We start from the raw sequence: 23,018 nt of genomic DNA, 5'->3' as shown, positions 1-23,018 counted from the left end.
GACTGCTCTGGCTTCACTGTGACTGTCAGTGACTTCCTATTGGAAATCCGACCTGCCAGTCACTCAAGGTAGTCCCATTGGGAGGTGTTCCCTCCCTCCGGGATGCCTCTCTATGCGCTGCTTGGACCGACATTTGTGGAGGCAGCAGCAGCGGGGATACCGAGCACAGCAGCGGCAGCAGCAGTGGGGGTGGGGCGCATCATGGCAGCCACCCACCTCTTCAGAGGTAAGAGCCGCCACTGATGAGCAGTACCTCACAAAACAAGCACATAAGTGATTTATTACATGGAGAAATGACTTTTAGATGATGATGTGGTATTTTCTGTCTCTGTAGGTCAGGCCTTGCCAATGTGTGGCTCTCCAGTGAACTAAAAGACAAAGCATGCCCTGCCAAAGTTTGGCAAATTAGGGAATGCTAAAACTTTTGTAAGGCATGCTGGAATTTGTAGTTTCACAACAGCGAGAGCCACTGGTTGGCTAGGCCTCTGCTATAGATGCTTTGCATGGAAGGAGCCATATTCAATGTCTGATGCCTGATATACCTCCCCAAAAAATTATGGTCATAATATTAATAATAATTATGCACTATGGCCAACATGAACATTCTATAGAGCGCCATGTTATCTAAGAAATCCAGTTTTGCAAACACATATAACAGGAACAGTGAATCAAGCTGAAGCAATGCTGCTGCAACTACTCCTAAGGACAGGTATTCTGAGGTAGCCGCTGAGCATAAGAAAGGTGGGAAAAACGTTAAAGAGGACCCAATAACTGGCTGCACCGGACAAATCAATCCCCTGTGAATTACCTCCACATATGACTGAACTTATAGGGACGCTCCCAGCAGCCGGGAGCTTACATTAGGAGGACAGAGACGGCAGCCTTATAGGGGCATACACACAGGGAGATTTCACCCCATTTCTAAGCAATCTGACTCAGTGTGCTTGGCAGTGCTATCTATCTGTTTGACAAACCTAAGAGAACTGTTTAAGATAATTGTTAAGTGGGACTACATTAATAACATGTATTAAAATCAACTTGAACCTGGACTACAGTTATTGTGATAGTCACTAATAATAAGCCTAATCTGGTCTTGTTTAAACTACTAAATAATATAGAATGGTTGGCTTTACAGATTTAGGTTTAACAGATTTAATTGATGCAAGTACAGTATATGTTTTTTGGGATTATGGTCTTAAAGGTGCAATATTGCTTTTATTGATTTTATAAAGTGAACACTGGCCACTGGATATTGGTAAATATATTGTTTAATAAATTTGAGAACTATTCCAACAACGCTGCTTTTCTCTTTTGTTGTTTCCTGGAGGCACTACCAGGTGGTAAGACACAAGTACACTGGACCAGCAGGGAAACCTAGAGGGGAGGATCATGAGACTTAAGCTGGCCGGCGGCGTAGCTTTGTTTGGGGCGCCCCCCGCCGTTAATGGGGGGGCACCCCTCCTCCCCGCCCGTCCGGCCCCCCGTGCCTGCCCCCCGTGCCCCCTCCCCCCATTGCCGCATGCTTACCTGTCCGCGCGTCCCGGCTCCCCTTCTGGCTTCAATAAATTCTATGCAGACGGACCACGATAAAATAGCCGCCCCCATACCGCAGACAGTTTCAGAGAACAGTCTGCTTTATGGGACGGCCATTTTATCGTGGTCCGTCTCCATAGCATTGATTGAAGCCAGGAGGGGAGCCGGGACGCGCAGACAGGTAAGCATGCGTGGGATGGGGGGCGGGGGGATTACTATAGCACCGCAGCCCCCCCGGCGCCCCCATATGCACAGCACCCCCCCCCGCGACTGCGGGGGCTGCGGTGCTATAGTTACGCCACTGAGCTGGCCATACATCTACAGATTTATTGTCTGATCTGGCTTTTTGGAACAAACACATGGTAATATCTGAATGACAGTTTGGCAGTTTTCCTGCATTTTGAAGCAATTGCTCAACTGTCATTTGCTCTCATCCATTACCAGATTTTTGTTCGAACTAGCCCAATTGGACAATAAATCTGTAGATGTATAGCCAGTTTAAAGGGGTCAAATTACTAAAAAATTACTGAAGATGGGTGTTGCCCACAGCAACCAATGAGATTCTATATATTATCTTCTAGAAGGTGCTAATTAAATAAGAAGTACAATGAGTAAATGTATCCCTAACTCATACAGTATAGCAAGAGAACAGAAAAATAATAAGAATATATGGGTGAGAAATAGTAGCACATGAGGCTATATGCAAGGGCGTAACTACCATAGGTCCAAGAGGTGCAGCTGCTATGGGGTCCAGAGCTGAAAGGGGCCCATCTTTGCTGTCTAAGTATATGTTTTACATACATTTATCACCATCAGTTGCTAAATAGGGGGCCCTTACAAACTTTTTCTATGGGGCCCACGATTGTCTAGGTACGCCTCTGGCTATATGGGCATAAAGGCTATATAGTGGCACGCAAGGCTATATGGGCATAAAGGCTATATAGCGGCACATGACATGAGGCTATATGGGCCATATTGGTTATTTGGTGGCATCAGAAGGGGATGCGGTCATTTGGTCTACTGCATTATGGTCGACAGTCATTAGGTCGAATCCATTAGGTCGACATGCTAAAAGGTCGACATGACTCTAGGTCGACATGGGAAAAGGTCGACATGATTCTAGTTCGAAAGGTCATTAGTTCGACAGGTCATTAGTTCGACAAGGTCATTAGTTTGACATTGTCTATGTCGACATTCACAAGGTCGACATGGAGTTTTTCACTGTTTTTTGAGCCAACATGTGCCGACAGGCGGTATTTCATGCCCTACCATCCACTAGGGCGTGGTGGGAGAATAAAATAGTGTGCCGAGCGTAGCGAGGCACCGTGCCCGACGCATTGCGAGCGCAGCGAGCGATGCGAGGGGATGCAGTGCACTTTAAACTGTGTCCATGTCGACTGTGTTGACATTCAGGTAAAAAAACAGTGAAAAACCCCATGTCGACCTTGTGAATGTCGACATAGACAATGTCGAACTAATGACCTTGTCGAACTAATGACCTGTCGAACTAATGACCTTTCGACCTAGAATCATGTCGACCTTTTCCCATGTCGACCTAGAATCATGTCGACCTTTTAGCATGTCGACCTAATGGATTCGACCTAATGACTTTCTACCATAATGCAATAGACCAAATGATCCCAACCCATCAGAAGCTATATGGAAATATATGTGGTAGAGTATTGGTTATAGCAAGGTATATGCAGCACTAGTTCTTTCTTATGTACATGGTATTTTTTCCATCATAACGAGACCATTTTATATGTTTCCATCATACACAACAAAGTCCAGATAGGAAACATAATCTTTACAGCATAAGCGCCGCTGTGCTTCATCATTTGTGGTTGAACTACAGCTACCACGGTCCTTTGCAGCCACTGCTCCCAATCATGTTGTAATTTTTATGGCAGCTGCTGCTGTATAAAAGCCAAATTCTGTGACTGTGATAAAATGAAACAGACTTGAATGGCGTACTGCCTCCTGGGCAGAGGGCAGCTGTGGCCTGTTACTAGAAGGCAACACTAATCAAATACAGAACAAAGGGGCTGGGATTAGATCTGTGTCTTTATCAGTGTGTGTTATACATCAATGTCTCATTGTCACTCCAGCTGAGTGAGCTATTTCTTTACCACCAAATTGTTTATTTCATTTGCCCCAACTGCGCAAAGCACATTTTTTATATATATATATATATATATATATATATATATATATATATATATATATATATAGATAGATATATGAAAGGAAGAAGAGATAGATGTGCGCTCTGTCTATTTCTTCACTTTTGTACATTAATGGTACATAAGATTTGTATTTATTCTAGTTTTCTTTATAATGACAAAAATATCAATAAAAAATGAGTTTGTACAAAATTCGATACAAATTACAGATTCTGATACAATTTTGTTCAAGTGAATGACAACAGATCCAACTTCAAGATGTGCAAACTTCTTAGGATACGAAACCCTACGTGTTTCGTCCCTTAGGACTTCATCAGGGGTAAATGGGGATCCAATCTGAATTGTACCATAAAAATAGACTTCTTCCAACAACAAACAATGGATATAAAGGGTTACTGACCACGTTAGTTCTGATAAAACCTCTGTCCTGCAGAGGTATAGGACTTCAAAAAGCCCAATTTCTGCGATAATAGCTTGAAGTGAACTGCTCAACCACAGAGGTCTCTTCCACGTATGTGTGGTTAAAAAAATACGATAGAGATATAGTATCCAACTCCTGTGGGTGTGCAGATATATATATATATATATATATATATATGCAGTGGCTATATGCTATATGCAGTGGATGACAGACTGTGAGCTCCAGCACTTTTTGCCAAAGGCCTATTTTGGGAAAGAACGATTTGTCTCCCTGTTGATTGAACCCGGTTTTTATATAACACTTTTAAGAGAAACGATGCTGCATAACCGCACATCCCAGTAGAATCCATTCGAGGTCCATCTTGTCTGTAAAGTGGAAGTCGTTCCGTGTGTAGTATTGCCATACACTACACTAACAACATATTGAAAGTCACCCCTGAGGAAGTCAGTGTGACGAAATGCGTTGGGTGTTTCAATGTACCATACGAATACGACACAAACTGCAAACAAAGTTTTAATATATTCAATTTTTATTATGTATTAAATTGTGGAATATTGCGATGTGTCATTACAGTTTTTTATTGGTGGTGGAGAGTTAAAATATTGGCGCACTCTGTCCTTTTGCTTCTATCCATTCCCACTCTTCCCCTACTAACAGAGGGGTCAAACAGAGTTGCAGCCAACAAACACGTCTTGAAACAGCGCATTGAAAGGGTATTCTCTTTTTCCATATATATATATATATATATATATATATATATATATATATATATATATATATTCTAGGTAGCTTTTTGATGTTGCCGTGCTGGCTATTTTCCAATATGAATCTGACACCTCAGTTTGATTTTATATCTAATGAGGGGGAGTTTAACTTGTCATTTATGATTACTTTGTACAGTATATGATGGATTGTGCATTAACTGTTTTTGTGTATCGCTGTCAGTATGTTTATATGTGTTTGTTTATTGTAACCATGGTGATGGTTGCACGCAGCTCTTAGGAGCTGACGTCATATTCCGGCATCCCTGTATACGCCGGATCTGGTTAGCACGCTGGTGTATAAATACATGTATGCAATGTTCTTCTCTTATGCCTGACGAAAATGTCCAAATAAAGGACATTGAAACGTTGCTATAACGATTGGTGTACTACCTCGTTCTTCTAGCCGAGAGTGCCGCACCTCCAAACTGCTGTATCAACTTATCCAGTGAGGGCACCCGGTAAAGTACCGATATCTTTAGCGCTGTTGCGCTTGTTTGTGTGTGCCGGACTACAGCTCCTTATATATCTATATATATATATATAGATATATATATAGGCAATATGTGTAAAGCAAATGATGGTCAATAGCATTGTGAAAACGATTACAGGGGCCTTTACATATATGTTGTAAATTGAGGTTACTGCATAAGATAGAGCAGCGTGACACTATTATCTTTATTTATTTACAGTTTCTTATATAGCGCAGCAGATTCCGTTGCACTTTACAATAGTAAATTGATATATATGAATATTTGACACATGAACTATAGACTTTATTAATGCCAATTGACAGCAATGAAACTCAGATTGTGATATAAGTGCAATCTAAAAAGACAAGTAAATAAACATAATGGGAAAATGCAACAGGGTGTGAGAATCAGAAAATTAGTTTTCCCATTTTTTTTAAAGCAGCAATCAATTACATGACAAAATCAACCGGGTTTTTGAGCTTACATGATTGTCGCTTTAAAAAAAAAAAGGGAAAACTCTCCCAAAATCTCTCACTTTCTAATTCTCAAACCCTTTTACATTTCTGGCCCTAAGACTTCTGTGCCACATAAAGTTTGCTTGGTTAATGAAATGCTTTCTTTTTGTTACATTGAAATAGTTCCAGAATTATTTTATCACTATATGATAAGTGCAACAAGTGTCTGAAATCCAAGCAGGCCGGACTCTACCATTAAGCAGCTTTAGGCAGCTGCCTAGTGTGCCAGAACCTGGGGTGACACTGAGGCATCGTGTACAAAAATCATCTCTTTTCTGCTCAATGGTCCATGTGATGTTTTTTGTTTGTTTTTTGACACAGAAATAGCAATGCATACATTTTAAAAGTCAATTATGTATATGAGGTTTTGGAAAGAGGGTATGAGGAGTGGGCATGGGCAGTAGGGTGGAGCTTTGCCTAGGGCGCCTTGAGACCTTGCACTTGTGTTGAATCCAAGTAAATAAACCTTTACCCAAAGGCGTAACTACCATAGGTGCAAGGGGTGCAGCTGCTATGGGGCCCAGTGCTAAAGGGGGCACATCTTTGCTGTCTAAGTAATATGTTTTACATACATGTATCACCATCAGTTGCTAAATAGGGGGCCCTTACAAACTTTTGCTATGGGGCTTACGAATATCTAGGTACGCCTCTGCCGTTACCAGTTAGTTACATATTTATACCGGAAAACAGGAAATGTTTGGGTATATGGATGCACAATAGGGTTCCATCTCTTATATTGTGTTGCATACCTCCCAACTGTCCCGCAAAACGCGGGAACGTCCCGATTTTTGAGGACGTTCCCGTGACCCTCCCACGGCAGTCAGTGTCCCGCTGTGGGGGGGGGGGGCAGTTGGGAGTTCCCCCCAATCTGACTGAATAGACGCTGTGCGCATAGCATCTATTTGTGACCGAAAATGGGGGCACTGCTTAATTTGCATAAGTCATGCCCTCATTTGCAAAGACCATGCCCCCTTTTCGGGGGCTTGTGTGCCCTGTTCTGCTATCAAGAAAGTTGGGAGGTATGGTGTTGTGTTTGGTTGTAGTATTAATATTAATATTAAACTGTTTTTTATTCAGCAGTGGTGGTATCTTGCAGCATATTAAAATTCCCTAGAACTACATACTACAATCTTCTTCTTCGTTTGGGCTATTGGAAAGGTTTAGAGATAAAGGCCGCCATACACTATGCGATTTGGCCCCGATTTCACCCGATCCAGATGGATCGGGCAGTGAAATCGGTCCAAATCGCAGGTTTTGACACCCGGTCCGACCCGATGCGCAGTCCCGTGCGCATCGGGTCAGAGTCGGGACGTCGGACCGGCTGCACATAAGATAAATCTTATGTGCAGCCGTGGGGACTCTGAGGAGGCCGGCGAGGGAGGGGGGCGGCAGGGGGAGCCGGAGCAGGGAGCTGTCATGCTCCATCCGGTTAGGGGGGGACACGCCGCTAGTAGTGCAGATGATGTGGGGGACACAGGCGGCAGTGACATAGAGCCGGGCGGGGGGAGCCGGGAGCTGTCAGCACTGAAAAAAAAAAAGCCCATACAATGAATGGGCAGCCTGTGATTGGCTGAGCGCTCTCTCAGCCTGTCAGCAATTGGCTGAGAGAGCGCTCAGCCAATCACAGGCTGCCCATTTATTGTATGGGCTTTTTTTTTTCAGTACTGACAGCTCCCGGCTCCCCCCGCCCGGCACTATGTTACTGCCGCCTGTGTCCCCCGCAGCGTCCGCACTACTAGCAGCGTGCGTCCGTCCCCCAGCCGCTTTGCATCATCCCCCGCCCGCCACCTCGATGTCCCCGGCCCCCCTGCTCGCTCCACATTGCAGCTCCCCGGGAGTTGCAAATGATACATCGCATGCGATGTATCATTTGCAAAACTTGGCACATCAAGTGCCAAATCGTGTGTCCCCCTCCCGGGGAGCTGCAGGGGGAAATCAGGTCCGACTTGTCCTTAGGACAAGTCGGACTAATGTATGGGGGCCTTAAGTGTGAAATGTGTTTCCCAAGCTCTGTCCATCAGGTTAGAGCAATAGTTTGGTGTTTTGCTTAGAGCTTAATAAAAGCAAGTCACTAATCTATTGCAAACCACTTTAATGCTATAATACACTAGTTTATGCATTGATGTTACTGTCTTAGGGCCCGATTCAGACTTGTTTGAACAGCTGCAAATTTGTAGCTCTTAAGCCGCCACCCTGCTCCATTGAAACCCTGCTTTGCGAATTAATGTGCTTATTGTGGGAATGAATGTGAACGGGTGCGCAATCTGTTCACACCTGTGCGAATATGTCCAAATTCCTTAGTAGCAGGCTCACCATCGGATGATTTTAACACTGGCCACATCGCAGGTGCCGCGTAGCCCATGACTAACTTGGCGCTGCCATGAAAAACAGGCATGTCCTGGCTGCTGCTAACATCACAAACCCTCTCCTAACAGGCTTAGGCACGCTCAGCCTTTTCTTGTCACTCCCAGCGTTTTCCTCGACATGCTCAGCGTTTTTCTTGGCACTCCCATGAAACAGCCGGTTACCACCCTGACACGCCCACTGCATGTCAATCACCTTGCATACAGTCAGCGAACAGAAAAAGGTGCAGGACTTGAGCGAAGCCAGGCATTGCTGCAAATACGCATGCGCAGTTCATCAATATTTGCCTGCCTTGCCAATTCACAGTCGTTGCGATCAGGTCTAAATCGTGCCCTTAATGCTCACAAAGCATGCTGGTAGTTGTAGTTCAACAACAGCTGGGAAGCCACGGGATGCCTTATGCTGATTTAATTCATAATAAAGTGACCTTTTCAGTCAGTACCCTACTGAATTGGTTTTGGACAAAATACTGCTTCAGAGTTTATAGAGCCTGGCCACTTGCCTTTGTATACAACCTTTTACAGACTCTCTGATTGGGAAAAAATGTTGTAAAAACTATCTGTCTGTTCAATCAGAGGGCCCTCTGAAATTACCTAAAATAATGTTTTCATACTGAGAGGTATGTTTTCACTGGAACAGGTTTAGCTGATGTTTCATGGCACAGCTGTCTGTGGCCTCATACACACCGGTGTTAGACTTACGTTTTTAATTCTAGTAAAGCGCATATCAAATATAAACATGTTTTCACATGAGTTTTACAAGCACTTTAGAGTTTACTGTAGACTTCTTGATGCATTAACATGTGGTAAATGCACAAAGAATACTTTAGTGTTATAAAATATTGTAGCAATGCAAGTAAAACAGCCAATGGTATTGTCCCACTAAAAACAAGTTATTTTATGTTAGTCACATATGTACATTTTATATGCATTACAATGTAAAATGCATTTAATACTAGCATATGAATGCGGTCCGGGAGGTCAGAATACCGGCGTCAGAATGCCGACACCTGTCAAATGCTGACACCAGAATCCGTAAGTACTGTATGCCAGGAAGGTTTAGAGCAAGGCTGCAGGGGGCCTTGCTCTAAACCTTGGGTTAGGGTGCATGGGGGGAGAGTTGAGCTGGTTGAGCTGTGGGAGGCTGGGGGCGGGGGTTGCTAGACTGTGGTAGGGGATAGTTAGGGTGAGGCTGTGTGTGTGTGTGTGTGTGTGTGTGGGAGGGGGTGGGGTGGTTAGGGTTACTTTAGTTTAGTGCCCCTGTCATGATTTTAGTCAGTCAGAATGCCAGTGTCTGAATTCTGACAGCCAGCATTTTGCCTGCCACTATCCCATACCTGTTTCCTAGTCTTCGTAAAACGATGCATGGAAACTTGCCAACACACCTATGTATATACATCATTCTAGATTTGTGGAAAGATTGGTAGCAAAGTAAACAAACCATGTTGCACTTCAGGGGGGGTAGATTTAGGGCCAGATGTATCAAGCTTCAAAAGTGCTAAAATGGAGAGTGATAAACAACCAGCCAATCAGCTCCTTCCTGTCATTCAAACCCAGCCTGTGACATGGCAATTATGAGATGATTGGCTGGCTATTTATCACTCTCCACTTTGAAGCTTGTAGGCTTTAAAGAGAATTAGATTTCTTAACAGCAGTGTAAAAAGAAGCTGTCTTACATTTATGGAATACATAAAAAAGCAGTCAATATTTATGGAGTACAACCTGCTCGTATCTTGAGGTTGAGCATCCCCCATATGGGCAAGAGAATACCCATCAAGCATTTATTAGCCTGCATCACAAGATATTTTGTATATTACATACGCTGTACCTGTAGTCTAGACCAGTGGTTCTCAACCTTGGTCCTCAGGGACCCCCAACGGTGCATGTTTTCCAGGTCTCCTTACAGATACACAGGTGCACTAATTACTCACTGGCACATTTTACAAGATCACAGGTGGAGCAAATTATTTCACCTGTGATTCTGTGTGGAGACCTGGAAAACGTGCACTGTTGGGGGTCCCCGAGGACCGAGGTTGAGAACCTCTGGTCTAGACTACATAGGGAAAACCTCCAGGCAGATAAAAGAGAGATTAGCCCTGGCAGGAAACGTTTCTGACCAACCTGTAGCTAAGCATTTTCAGCAGCAACACCGCAGTCTGGCTACCTTGAGATACAAGCATATTGACCATATACCAGGAAGTACCAAAGGTGGAGATCGTGAATTAGCCATCCTACATAGGGATGCCAAGTGGCTATACCAGCTTGTCACTGTCTCGCTCTGGGGGGGCTTAATGAGTACCTGTCATTTAATTGCTGTTTTTAATTGATTACAATTATGTTACCAACAAATTAGGCAGTGGGGTGTCCATTAGCAGATAGGGTGTAGTGCTCTATAGCTCTTTAGTCTCCGCAACCAAGGTTTTCCTCTGCCGTGAAGCCTTTACATTAACTATGTGAATGTACCCATACCCATATATATCCATTATGCCAGTGTTATGTAATGTTATGTATACCAGCTTGTGGAGTCTAACAATTACTGTATCTGCTTATATATGTCTATTCTTGTAGATGAACGCTGGACTGCAGCCCATTTTCTATACTGTATCAACCCTGATTACATTGATGCAATATTGTAATGGCTTGATCTGATGATGTGATATCACTATGTTAAACAATAATTAAGTGGTGGGCCGGACACCCAAGCTCGCCTGAATTAAGCAATTGAAACTGATTTACAGTCTCTGTTCTCCTGTCCATATTTTACAATTATTACATAATTGATTATGCTGTTGCAGGTTAATTTTCGATTAACGGTTCATGTATCATCAAGCGCCAATGTCTTGGTTTCTCCTTTTCTTCAAGCTCTTTATTTTATGTTTTTTTTTCAGCAGGAAACTTTTTTGACAGGAGCCTGACGTCATTGCCCCAGGACAGCCAGCAGGCAGTGACGCACAGAGGCCTCTAAGCACATGGTGTTAATCTTGTTCTTTTGTGTAAAGGTATTTAACTGATTGCTGTGTGCCTGCATCCTATTCCCGATGACGGTTTTTGAATAAAACTGAAACATTGAGGATCAGCAATTGCTGCGAGAGTCCGTGAGTGCCGCCTGCCCCCTGTATATCTACTCATTATTTGATATGAAGGTAACCAATCGGACAATTTTATCCATCATATTATTGTTTTGAGGTACTCACACCCCATCGTCAGGATACAGATAGCAAATATACATCACAGGAAAACATGTTTATATAGGATAACACTTACCCACCTATATAAACATGTTTTTCTGTGATGTATATTTGTTATCTGTACCCTGTTGACGGGGTTTGAGTACCCCAAAACTTTGATATGATGGATAAAATTGACCGCTTGTTTACCTGCATATGAGGACTCTGAGTGCTGCTTTATCCGCATTTCTACATATTGGGGACTGCAATTTTCCCTTACTGAAGGCACCGGAGCAAGGTTATATAACAGCGATTAGTCCTGAGTGACAGGCCTCATCTCTCTCTGGGTGTGATGTTCTAAGCCTTGAAAAGTGATAAAATGGAGAGTGATAAAGCACCAACCAATCAGCTTCCACCTGTCATTTGTCAAACACACACTGTAGCATGGCAGATATGAGCTGATTGGCTGGTGGTTTATCACTTTTCAAGCCTAGTACATCTGGCCCTCTCACAGCAAATTGATGTATGGGCATCAGAAGGAAGGGAATTCACTAATGGCTGTAACTCCTAAATGCTGCAGTGTTTAGTTACGAGGCTCAATATCGGCCCACTGGGCCATGCCATATGCTTACTAAGAAAATATACCTGTGCCTTAATGGTTGAATACAATCCTAATTCAGGCATTTATCAATTGTACCTGCTATAGCTACACAAACAATATAAACTAATGGCTTACCTTTTTGGTTTATGAGTAAATTAAAGTAGTTATATTTTGTGTTTCTCAATGAAGCAGATAAAGTTTGAAGCTATATAACTACTCTAAAATGTCCTTTGTATTAAAGGAGATACTGTTACTTCGCCTATTGTAATGCATGCTACTACAAACTCAAGGCTTGAAGAGAAATGTTAGACTCACCATCATCTGGGTGCCCCCGTGACTTTTCATGGTAGGAATCTTGCCTTCTTGATAACTAAAGAAAAAATAAATAAAAGCAGGCATTATATTTATGACATTCATAGCTGAATTCACTGAAAACCTTCATTTAACACAGTAAGAAAAACACCCCTCTAAACTCGACATCAATTGAATATACCCCATAGACTCTAACCGTCTAATTCAGTACCAACTTTCCAATGAAGAGCTTTTTGATTTAGCTTCAACAAAGTAATTATGTCTATAGTGGAATTATCAGGTTTGCTTTTGTGAAGCCCACATTACCCCGAGTGTATCAAGAGTCAACTACACCATAGAACTAAACCAAAGGAGCCACTGTTATTAACCCCTTCCTGACAGAGCCAGTTTTTGCGTTCCTGACAGAGCCCTTTTTTTCAAATCTGACATGTATCACTTAAGTGGGGATAACTTTTTTTTGCTTTTACTTATCCCAGTGATTTTGAGATTGTTTTTTCGTGACACATTGTACTTCAAATTAGTGGTAAATTTGGGTCGATACAGTCTGTGTTTTTTTGTGAAAAATACCAAAATGTCGTAAAAAATTGGAAAATTTAGCAATTTGCAAAATGTTAAATTTTCTGCTTGTGAGACAAATAATCATACCACTCAAAATAGTTAATAACTAACATAGACCATATGTCTACTTTATGTTTCCATCATTATTTCAACTTCCTTTTAATTTTTTTGGACACTAGGAGGCTTACAATATGAATAGCAAATTCTAAAATTTTCAAGAAAATTTCAAACACTGATTTTTTTAGGGACCAGTTCAGTTCTGATGTGACTTTGAGGGACTTGTATGTGAGACACCCCCATAAATGATGTCATTTCAAAAACTGCACCCCTCACAGTATTCAAAACAGCATTTTGGAAGTTTGTTAACCCTTTAGGTGTTTCACAGGAATTAAAACAAAGTGTAGGTGAAATTTCAAAATTTCTTTTTTTTTGCAGATTTTTAATTTTAATACATTTTTCTAAGGAACACAGTAGATTTTACTAGAGAAATGTGACTAAAAATTGATTCCCCCAATTCTTTTCTTTTCATAAATATCCTATATGTGGCCCTAGTGGGCACGGTGACCAAACCACAGGCTTCATAATAGAAGGAGCACCTACTTGATTTTGGAGCCTCCTTTTTATGAGATTATTTTTTAGGCACCATGTAGGTTTCTAGGCACCATAAGATGCTAAAAGTTAGGAACCTCCCCCACAAGTGACCCCATTTTGAAAACTACACCCTTCAGGGAATTCATCTAGGGGTATAGTGTACATTTCAAACGCCCAGGGGTTTCACCAATTTTGATACAACTGGGCTGTGAAAATGAAAAAATTTATTTTTTCATTTTCACAGCTCAGTTGTATCAAAATTGGTGAAACCCCTGGGGGTTTGAAATGTACACGATACCCCTAGATGAATTCCCTGAAGGGTGTAGTTTTCAAAATGGGGTCACATGTGGGGGGGTTCCACTGTATTGGTGCTTCGGGGGTCTTGCTAATGCGACATAGCACCCACCATTCATTCCACCACCAAATATCACTCCTTCCCTTCTGAGTCCTGCCATGCACCCAACTGGTATTTTTTGGTCACATGTGAGGCATTGCCGTACTCGGGAGAAATTGGGGCACAGATTTTGGGGTGCTTTGTCTCCTTCATTCCTTGTGAAAATGAAAAATTTTGAGCCAGAACTTCATTTTTGTGTAAAAAAATGTAATTTTTTACACAAAAATGAAACAGCACAGAAACAGCCAATCGCAGCGATCGCCGACCGGGGGGGGGGGGGCACCCCTGCCCCCCCTGGGCGGCGAGGGGGGATGTCTGCTGTCAGGGACAGCAGACATCTCCAAACTGTCACCGCGTCTATAGACGCGGTGACAGTTTAAACCCATGACGTACATTTATGCCATGTGTCGGGAAGTACTTCCCGACCATGACGTAAATGTACGTCAATTGTCGGGAAGGGGTTAAAAGTATAGGAGCTGAAGAATTATGCTATGAAAACACCCATAAAAATTATCCTTCTCTCTCTTTTTATCTAAATTTCATCATCTTTTTTTATTTATTTTTTATTAATGGCAATACAATTTCTTCACTGTCATGTAGAACCAGACTGATTGGGGCCAGAGCTGATGTCACACGTCTTCCCTTAAAACAATTGGGCATGCCTGCTTTTTCCATGACACTCTCAGAAAATGGTACTTGTGAGTTATCCGGGCGCCCGATTTTTGGTCGTATACGCATCGCGTCGCATCGCATGGCATCGTATGTTTACCAAATGGCATGCGATGCGACGCGACGAGATGACCACCCGAACCCGATTTCGCATCGCGTCGCATCGTATGTTAACCAAATGGCATGCGATGCGACGCGACGAGATGACCACCCGAACCCGATTTTACATCGGGTACCATGCAAAGTGATCACGTCGCATCGCATGTTAACCACATGGCATGCGATGCGATACCACCCGATTTTAGCAGTGTAAAACCCCCAAGAAAGTGTCCCAAAAAGTGACACAATGTCAGTCCCATCCCCATTGTTAACGCCACTCCACTATCAACGTGAACCCGAAGCGTGGCGAGCGCAGCGAGCCTGCGAGGGGCGGCGGTACGCGTCCTCCGACCTTTTCATGCCCTACTATCCACTAGGGCGTGGAGTGAGAATATAATAGTGTGGCGAGCGCAGCGAGCCACCGAGCCCGAAGCGTGGCGAGCGGACACGGATACCTTCACAGGTAAGCGCGTCCCTTCGCGGGCTTCCCAGGTGTCCACGTCGCCATGGACACCTGGGAAGCCCGCGAAGGGACGCGCTTACCTGTGAAGGTATCCGTGTCCCCTCGCGGGGCTCCCTGCGCTCGCCACGCTTCGGGCTCGGTGGCTCGCTGCGCTCGCCACACTATTATATTCTCACTCCACGCCCTAGTGGATAGTAGGGCATGAAAAGGTCGGAGGACGCGTACCGCCGCCCCTCGCGGGCTCGCTGCGCTCGCCACGCTTCGGGTTCACGTTGATAGTGGAGTGGCTGTGAGCATCCAATATCATTCATCAATATCATGCATATCTGACACATTAAGGACAACTGAATTAAAGGGAATAACTGTGTAATTAACATATTAATGAAATAAATTAGAATAACAAACAATCACAAAGCACACAATAATCAATCAACATCATTATTTATCAAGTAACGTGAGCGCATGCAGAATGCGCTCAAATGCGCTGTCTCCCGCCAGGCACTTTCGCCACACGAACTCCTGCATGTAGGAATCAAGATGATGGCGGGCTGTGCCCCGCTGGCGTTTGTTGCGCCATTTTGCACAACCCCACAGTCTCTCAATGTTCTGGGTGTGTGCACCAGTCTCTGGGTCTACAAAATTAAACCGATGATTGACCCGCAAGTGGCTGTAACCAGCCCGCTCCAGTTCAGTAGTTTGGTAGGCGCGCCAGCAATCACTGACGATGGTGCTGCCAGGTGCCACGTGCTCCACAATTGCACCGAGGAGAGTGGGTGCATCTCGCTTGGCAACTGCGACCATGAAACAGTCCCCTGTCTCCCGGCACACTCCTCCGAACACCCACTGCTGTGGGAGTACTCTGCCAACATTGGCTTTGCGCTTCACAAACAGTGTTTCATCAACCTCCACCATTTGCCCTGGGCCTCCAATCTGCCGTTGAGGCTGTGCCATCAAGTCACATTGGCATGCCTCCCGCATCAAGGCGTTATAAAAAATGGTGCTTTTGTTGCATAGCTTTAAATTCTTAGCACAGAACTCTATTGACGTCAGTTCATCGCACCAGCACCAGATGAAGCGCAGGATAGTCATGAATGGGAGCCTGCATCCAGGATAGAATAGGGAGGCCCGCAGACTCTGTTTTTTGCTGCAACTTTTAATGTAGCAGCGCCATTTGCGCTCTTTCAGGGACAGGCGCATAGGGTGGCCATTTGGGCATGTGGCAGTCAATGGGAGCAGCCCTTTCTCCTGCAGGAATACGACTGTCTCTTCCTCAGTTTTTGGGAGGCTGAAGATGCCATCAACCAAAGCCATTTTGGGAATAATGGTGTAAGGGCCAAAATGGGGCAGGTGTAAGGGGCCAAATGGGGCACTATTGGGGCAAATGTCCAAAAATTCACCTCACAAATATACACCAACGCTGTAAAACACTATCTCTCTCTGTAAATCCTTGCTCTCTCCTCTGGAAACTACCTCACACTGTTTTTCTGCCAGATGTGCCAGAGGGCGGGTTTAAAAATGGGCGGGAAGTGTTAACATCGCGTCGCATCTCATACCATACAATAAGGCATACGATGCGACGCGATGGCAAAACGCGTCGCGTCGCATCGCATCGCATCGTATGCCTTATTATAATGGCATGCGATGACCACATCGGGCGCCCGGATAACTCACAAGTACCCAGAAAATTACTGGCTACCACCCCCAAATGCCAACTTCCTGTCAATCAACTTGCAAGGGGCTACCGATTAAAAAAAGCTGATTTTTTTTTTTTATTGTAGAATGCCTACGATCCATACGCATCACCCGCTCTGCAAAAACACAGGTCTACGATCAGGTCTGAGTAACCCTCATTGTTAGCAGTATATCTTTACTGTACAATGACCATATACTATATATCCAGCAGTTACTTTTTTTAAATATAGCTTCTCCTTTCTTTCTTACACAAAATAGTTTGCATACTCATCATTTACTAATTTATTAACGGTCTTACTGTATATAGCGCACACATATTCCGCAGCGCTTTACAGAGAATATTTGAACATTCACATCAGTCCCCGCCCCAGTGGAGCTTACAGTCTATATTCTCTACCACATGTACACACACATTCAATATAGGGGTAATTTTGTTGGGAGCTAATCAACCTACCAGTATATTTTTGGATTGTGGGAGGAAGCCGGAGTACCCAGAGTAAACCCATGCAAGCACAGGGAGACTATACAAACTCCGCACCCATGACCTCAGTGCTGTGAGGCAGTAATGCTAACCATTACTCCATCCGTACTGCCCAATTTATATTCATCATTTATAATCATCTCTTTATATTGACAGAAATTACCCTGTTCCTTTCATCTATGATACCTGTTAGAATTTGATGCAGAGCATCTAATACTTACAAGTGTGCAGACTCAATTTCCGCCCACAACCTCCATTCACTACCATTCCGGCTGAAGAGCCAGGGTTTCCGCACGGAAACAGGTTGAAGAACATTACTAAATCACTTTTTATTCATTTACATTTCACTATTAGCGTTAGGTATAGATGGCTAATCAGGACATAGTGCAATTTCTGGCAGGACTTTGAACCTGGAACTCAGCTGAACATGTAGATCCATTATCCATGTTTACCACCAGTAAGGGACTAACGGCAGCAAGAACAAAATATTTTGATCTTTAGGAAGCAGTGTGTGAATTGTGAAAATGATAAGAACAGGGTAGTGCTCAAATGTGAATAGACCATTCTATGTTATATATGGATGCACATGTTTGCATGGTTCCGGTTATTAGGTCAACAGTGTGTAGGTCGGCAGTTAATAGGCCCATATGTACTAGGTCGACAATGACAAAAGGTCAACACAAGCAATAGGTCACGGTATGTTTTCATTCAGATAACTTGTTCATGCTTTACTATCCAAGTGGACTACAATTGAGAACAGTAAAGGGGTGAGGCATGTGAGCATAAGCATGACACTAACAGGAGTCCACTTTGACGTAAAAAGCCTGTTGACCTTTTCGACCATTTCCATGTCAACCTTTTGTCCATTTTGACCAAGTGCATGTCAACCTATTTCATGTGTCGAACTTTTCACTGTCAACCATTCATGTTTGACCTAATGACTGTTTACAGTACCTAGACATTGTCAACCTAGTGTTCAACACCCAGGTATGCAAGCTAAACTTGTCTTCTAGAAATCAGGTTTAAAGTCCCATTTGCTGAATGCAGAATGGCAAGAATTCTGTGATTTTACATGAATAGGAGGAAGTATTTACTTTTAAACTATACTTTTGGAGTTGTCAGTTAATATTTATAGCCTTAACACACTCAAAGAAGGACCAAACCATTCTTGTTCCTTCTGGCAAAAACATCTTTTGGTGTCAGGGAATGGGTAGAAGTTGAACCAATATAAAATATGGGCCTGATGTCACAGGAGAGGAGGAGCCAAACAGAGGACATTAGAGGGTAACTTAGCAGATATATATAAATATATTTACCAGTAATTTTGTCACCTCTGTTGGTTCTACCGTAGCTTGCACGGACTTGCACTGTGACCACATCAAACATACATCTACACATGCAAATGTATATACAAGTAGCATAAACACAAAGTAAGTGTCCTATTAACAATGCATTTCCTTCCTGTGCTGAAGCCAGGTATCAGATATATGTTTACTAAACTAAGGGTACTACCATCTGACAACAATTATAGACTTTGTATCTGTTCATTAATTCACTTCCTGGCTGTTGGTAGTCCCAGATGTGTTCAAATAAATATTGTCCGTTCAGTCGTGTTTCGGGTGGGTTTTAACTGAGCATTTGGGCATTGACTTCATATTTATTACAGGATATACTTTGGAGCCTGAAATAAAGTGAAGTGAAACTGAGCAAGGTACAGATAGCTGCATATGTGTCATGAATACATATGTCGTCGTCGTCTGATAAGTGGACATTTTCAAATGACCTTGCAGTTAAAAACACAATATTTGAAAGAGTATCTGTAAAGAATTCCTAATGTTTTATGCATCTGGTAATGTGAGAGAATGTAGCCATTTGATATTTCTATCAACATCAGATAGAAAGGGTTACCTTAATATACATGGCATAAATCTGCATACATTTGATGTAACTCACAGACACCAAGAAGTTGCTAGCTTGCTCAGTCTAGTAGCAGTGCAGCTAATAGAAGTAGTAGGTATAAACTATGAATGGTTTCCTTCATACAAAGATCTACAAAACATGATTTTTAATGGTGATTTGGACATTCTTGTAAACCCTTGTAAACCATGACCTATCTTCATTACTTGCATCTACCAAACCTAATTAATTTCTTTAGTGAGAATTTCTGTACTTCTAGGATGACATTTAATGGGATAAGATTGTTAGTAAGGTTCTTCTAATCGCACATTATAGCATTTTCAAAAGTGTGAATCTTTTGAAAAAATCGACTGTTTAATGGATTGTGAATTTTCAGGTGAAAAGTGCGATATGGTGTGATTTTTAGTCGTGAAAATGTGCGAGTTTTAGTCATGAAAATTTGCAAATTAGTGGACATGTGCGATTTTGGAGACATAGTAAGGTTTGTTTTTTTGTTTTGTTTAGTCCTGCCCACCAGCAAAAGTCTTCTTCTTATTGGCTGGTGGGTGGGACTAACCCCCTCCGGCATGTTGGAGGAGCTGCGAATGTAAACAAACATTCGGGCTTCTCTCATAGGAGTACTGCCAGCTGGAGAAGACAGCATTTGATCTGGGAGGCATCTGCTGAGTATGATTTCTCTCAACAGGTACTCTTGGGATTCTACATGGAGAAGAGGACAGGCCTATGAGGGAAACCATAGTAAATGTATGTGTGAATGCATGTAGTATGTAATAAAGCTATACTGTTCGTGTGTGTGTGTTTTATTTCACTATTTGCAATGTTGTGGAACTTCAAGACCCAGCGGGCCCTTTAATGGCCGCATGCTGGGACTTATCCTTGTTCTGGGACTCCAAGTCCCAGAATGTGGGGCAGTCTTGCTGGGACTTATAGTTCCACAAAATTACGCAATCGTTTACGCAATAGTTTAATCAATTTTTTACCATTTATCAGCCTGATGTCCTCCGCCCAAGGGGCATCGGGGACAGCCCGGGCTTCATTCTGGGCAGGGGTCATTCTGGTGGGGGAGGACCCCTTATTGGGGCAGTCTCCACTCCTCCAGGGTTCCTACCTGGGCTGACCAGCCACAGGGATCAATGCTTTGGCCAGTGGAACGTGCGTAAAAAGTTTCCCCCCGGCTGTGGCATTGCCCTGTTGGCTGTTTGGGCCCGGTGCTGGTTGCCAAAATGCGGGGGACCCCTACTCATTTTGTTGCTCATATTTTGGCAATCATGACCGGCCCTTGAGCCTGGTGCTAGTTTAGAAATCCTGAGGATCCCCTATATATTTGCTCCCCTGAATTTCTTAAACCAGGACCGTTATGCTCAGGAGCAAGGACCCCCTTTTTTTTTATATTTTTAACTTTGACATATTTATTTGGACAGAACCATGCACAGATCACACTGGTCTGTGCATGGTTCTGTGAAACTCGTCTGCCAGAACCTGGTCTATTTGTGTTTTGCGACAAAAAATTGACGTGCGATTTTCACGGCAAAAGTTGTGATTTTACTGCAATTTGCATCCTATTAAGTTGGCGAATTCAGGAAAAGTGCGAATTAGGCCTTTTTTGACTAATAATCGCAAAAGTGGAAATAACTCTTCCTATTTAACGTCACCCCAACTATCTATTTTCAAAAGAATTGGTCTAGATCTGTAGATGTCATTCCATGTAAATGTGTCAGTATTGAACGGAAAACAAGTTTGAAATAATACAACACTTGGGTGTAGATATATCATATAATGGAGAGAGATAAAGGGAGAGATTTATCAAAGCTTGAAAGTTAACCCTAACCCTCCCCCCTGCAGGGTAACCCTAAAACTCCCCGCTGGTGCCTAACCCTAATCCTAATTGTATCTGTAATCCCTTGAAAGTGCATAAAACCCTCCCTCCCCGCAGCCGAACCCTAACCTTTCTCGACCCACAGCCTAACTCTACATCCCCACACTAGTGCCTAAACCTAACCACCCATCCCCGGCCTCACCCCAACCCTGGCATACTTATATTTAGGATGCAGGTGTTCCTGACAAGCTGCGGACAAGTGCATGAAGTGGAATTTATGCCTTTGTTCAAGCCTATCCATTCTGAAGCCGAGCAGATACACTTACGGCAGGGTTGCCGACTTTCAACAAATCCTCTCCGGGAGAAGCCCGGAGAGGAATCTTGCATTACGAGTTTTGGGGCGGGGCTTAACTGTGCCGTCATTAAGCCCCGCCCCCATTACAGCAAATAGCCGAAAGAAGTGGTATCCATGGAGGGGGCGGGGCTAAAATGACACGATTGTGCCGTTTTAGCTCCGCCCCCTCCCCTGAGACCCGCGGATTGCGGCATATAAATGCCGCGATCGGGGGGCTCAGTGGGGGTCCCCCTGATTCCGGGAGGGTTGCCCACCCTTCCGGGGGGCGGGAGGAAGGACCCGATTTTCGGGAGACTCCCGCAAATTCCGGGAGGGTCAGCAACCCTGACTTACGGGAGAGTTAAACGGTAATGCACTTCAATTGCTTCTACACTTAAACTGTAGATGTGTACCTGGACTATAACAGAGTTCTAATGTAGGCAAAGCCCAGTAAGGACATGTGGGTTAATTGTGGCCTATACAGAGTTGAACAGAAGTTAATAAGAGCCTGTTTTCAGTGGTATCTTGTGCACCAAACCAAGGCTGTATTATTTATAAAGTTTACTAGGCTAAAGCCTAGGAGCCCCACAGGGACTAGGGGCCCATCACTTTTTTTCTGAGGCAGTTACCTGCACCAGAGGGTTTCAGTGGTTAAAGGCACTTTTCTCTCTGCAACCTAGCAAGGTGCAGTTATAGTCATCTGAGGTTTGTTTTCGAGACAGTATGGGGTGAAGGGGGTCAAGACAGCGGACCAATAGCACACTAGCGCTATTTCAAAAGAGAAAAGAAGTGTGCTGCAAGAAGAGAGGTCAGCAGACTTTATTTAAATCGGGTATTAGTGTGTGTGTGTGTGTGTGTGTGTGTGTGAATGCTGAAGTGAAGTGTAAATGACAGTATAAGCTCTGCTTTCCAAATATCAGCTGGTGTGGGGTGAAAGATTAAAGTCACTGTAATATGCACTTTGTATAGGCTGGTGCAAGTGCATAGTAGAAAAATGAGCATGAGAATAGGGATCAGGCACACTGAAATATACTTACAATTCTGTATAGGGCTAAATATACATCTACTTTTCTATGCATGCAATGTGCCAGCATGTTACTATCGTATATGGTCACTCACGTGGCCATTGTCTGCACCCTGGCAATGTGACAGGCCTGGCACCTGTGTGGTTATCTTTAAAAAGAAAATCCCCTCTCATTAGTTGATTTAAATCATGTTACGACAACTTGTAAAAAAAGCATAGTAAGAATGCAAGCAGACCATTAGGCACCGGGGAAATGGGTTATGCTGTAAGGCCTGCATAAATATATGTAAAAGGCATCATTGTGTTTAAGCTTGCCCACAATTATATATCCACCTAAATTAAATACATGCAATCAGCCTTCTAACAAACTGAAATCAAAGCTACTTAGTCAGACTTGTTATGCTTTATTATTAAAATACTTAAATGTTGTGAATTTCCTATACATTAGGTGTGTCATACTTAGCAATACGCCAGACTAGAGAAATACTATGGTGTAATGCAACAGGTCACCGATTTAATTTTTATAATGTTTTTTTGTCAACCGACAAAATGTTCATTTTGGTTTATTTTAGATAAAATGTCTAATATGTATTATTCCCAAAAAACTAGTGAAAATCACTAAACAGTATAAGATTAACATGTGTCCATCAT

At 43.2% G+C, this 23,018-nt stretch overlaps 1 protein-coding gene across 3 annotated transcripts in view; it reads right to left on the bottom strand.

Annotated features, from left to right (window-relative positions):
* Positions 1-23,018, bottom strand: part of LEF1 (lymphoid enhancer binding factor 1) — a 135,991-nt gene that overhangs the window by 107,078 nt on the left and 5,895 nt on the right. For all 3 annotated transcript variants that reach the window (XM_083178508.1, XM_083178516.1, XM_083178524.1), the window contains exon 2: positions 12,333-12,387. In XM_083178508.1, coding sequence (XP_083034634.1) covers positions 12,333-12,387 — 55 coding nt within the window. The remainder of the gene's footprint in view (positions 1-12,332; positions 12,388-23,018) is intronic.

The sequence above is a fragment of the Crinia signifera genome, chromosome 1 (genome assembly GCF_055691185.1).
Source record: "Crinia signifera chromosome 1, ASM5569118v1, whole genome shotgun sequence".
In the NCBI taxonomy this organism is placed as follows: domain Eukaryota; kingdom Metazoa; phylum Chordata; class Amphibia; order Anura; family Myobatrachidae; genus Crinia; species Crinia signifera.
This window is presented reverse-complemented; position numbering and strand designations above follow the sequence as displayed.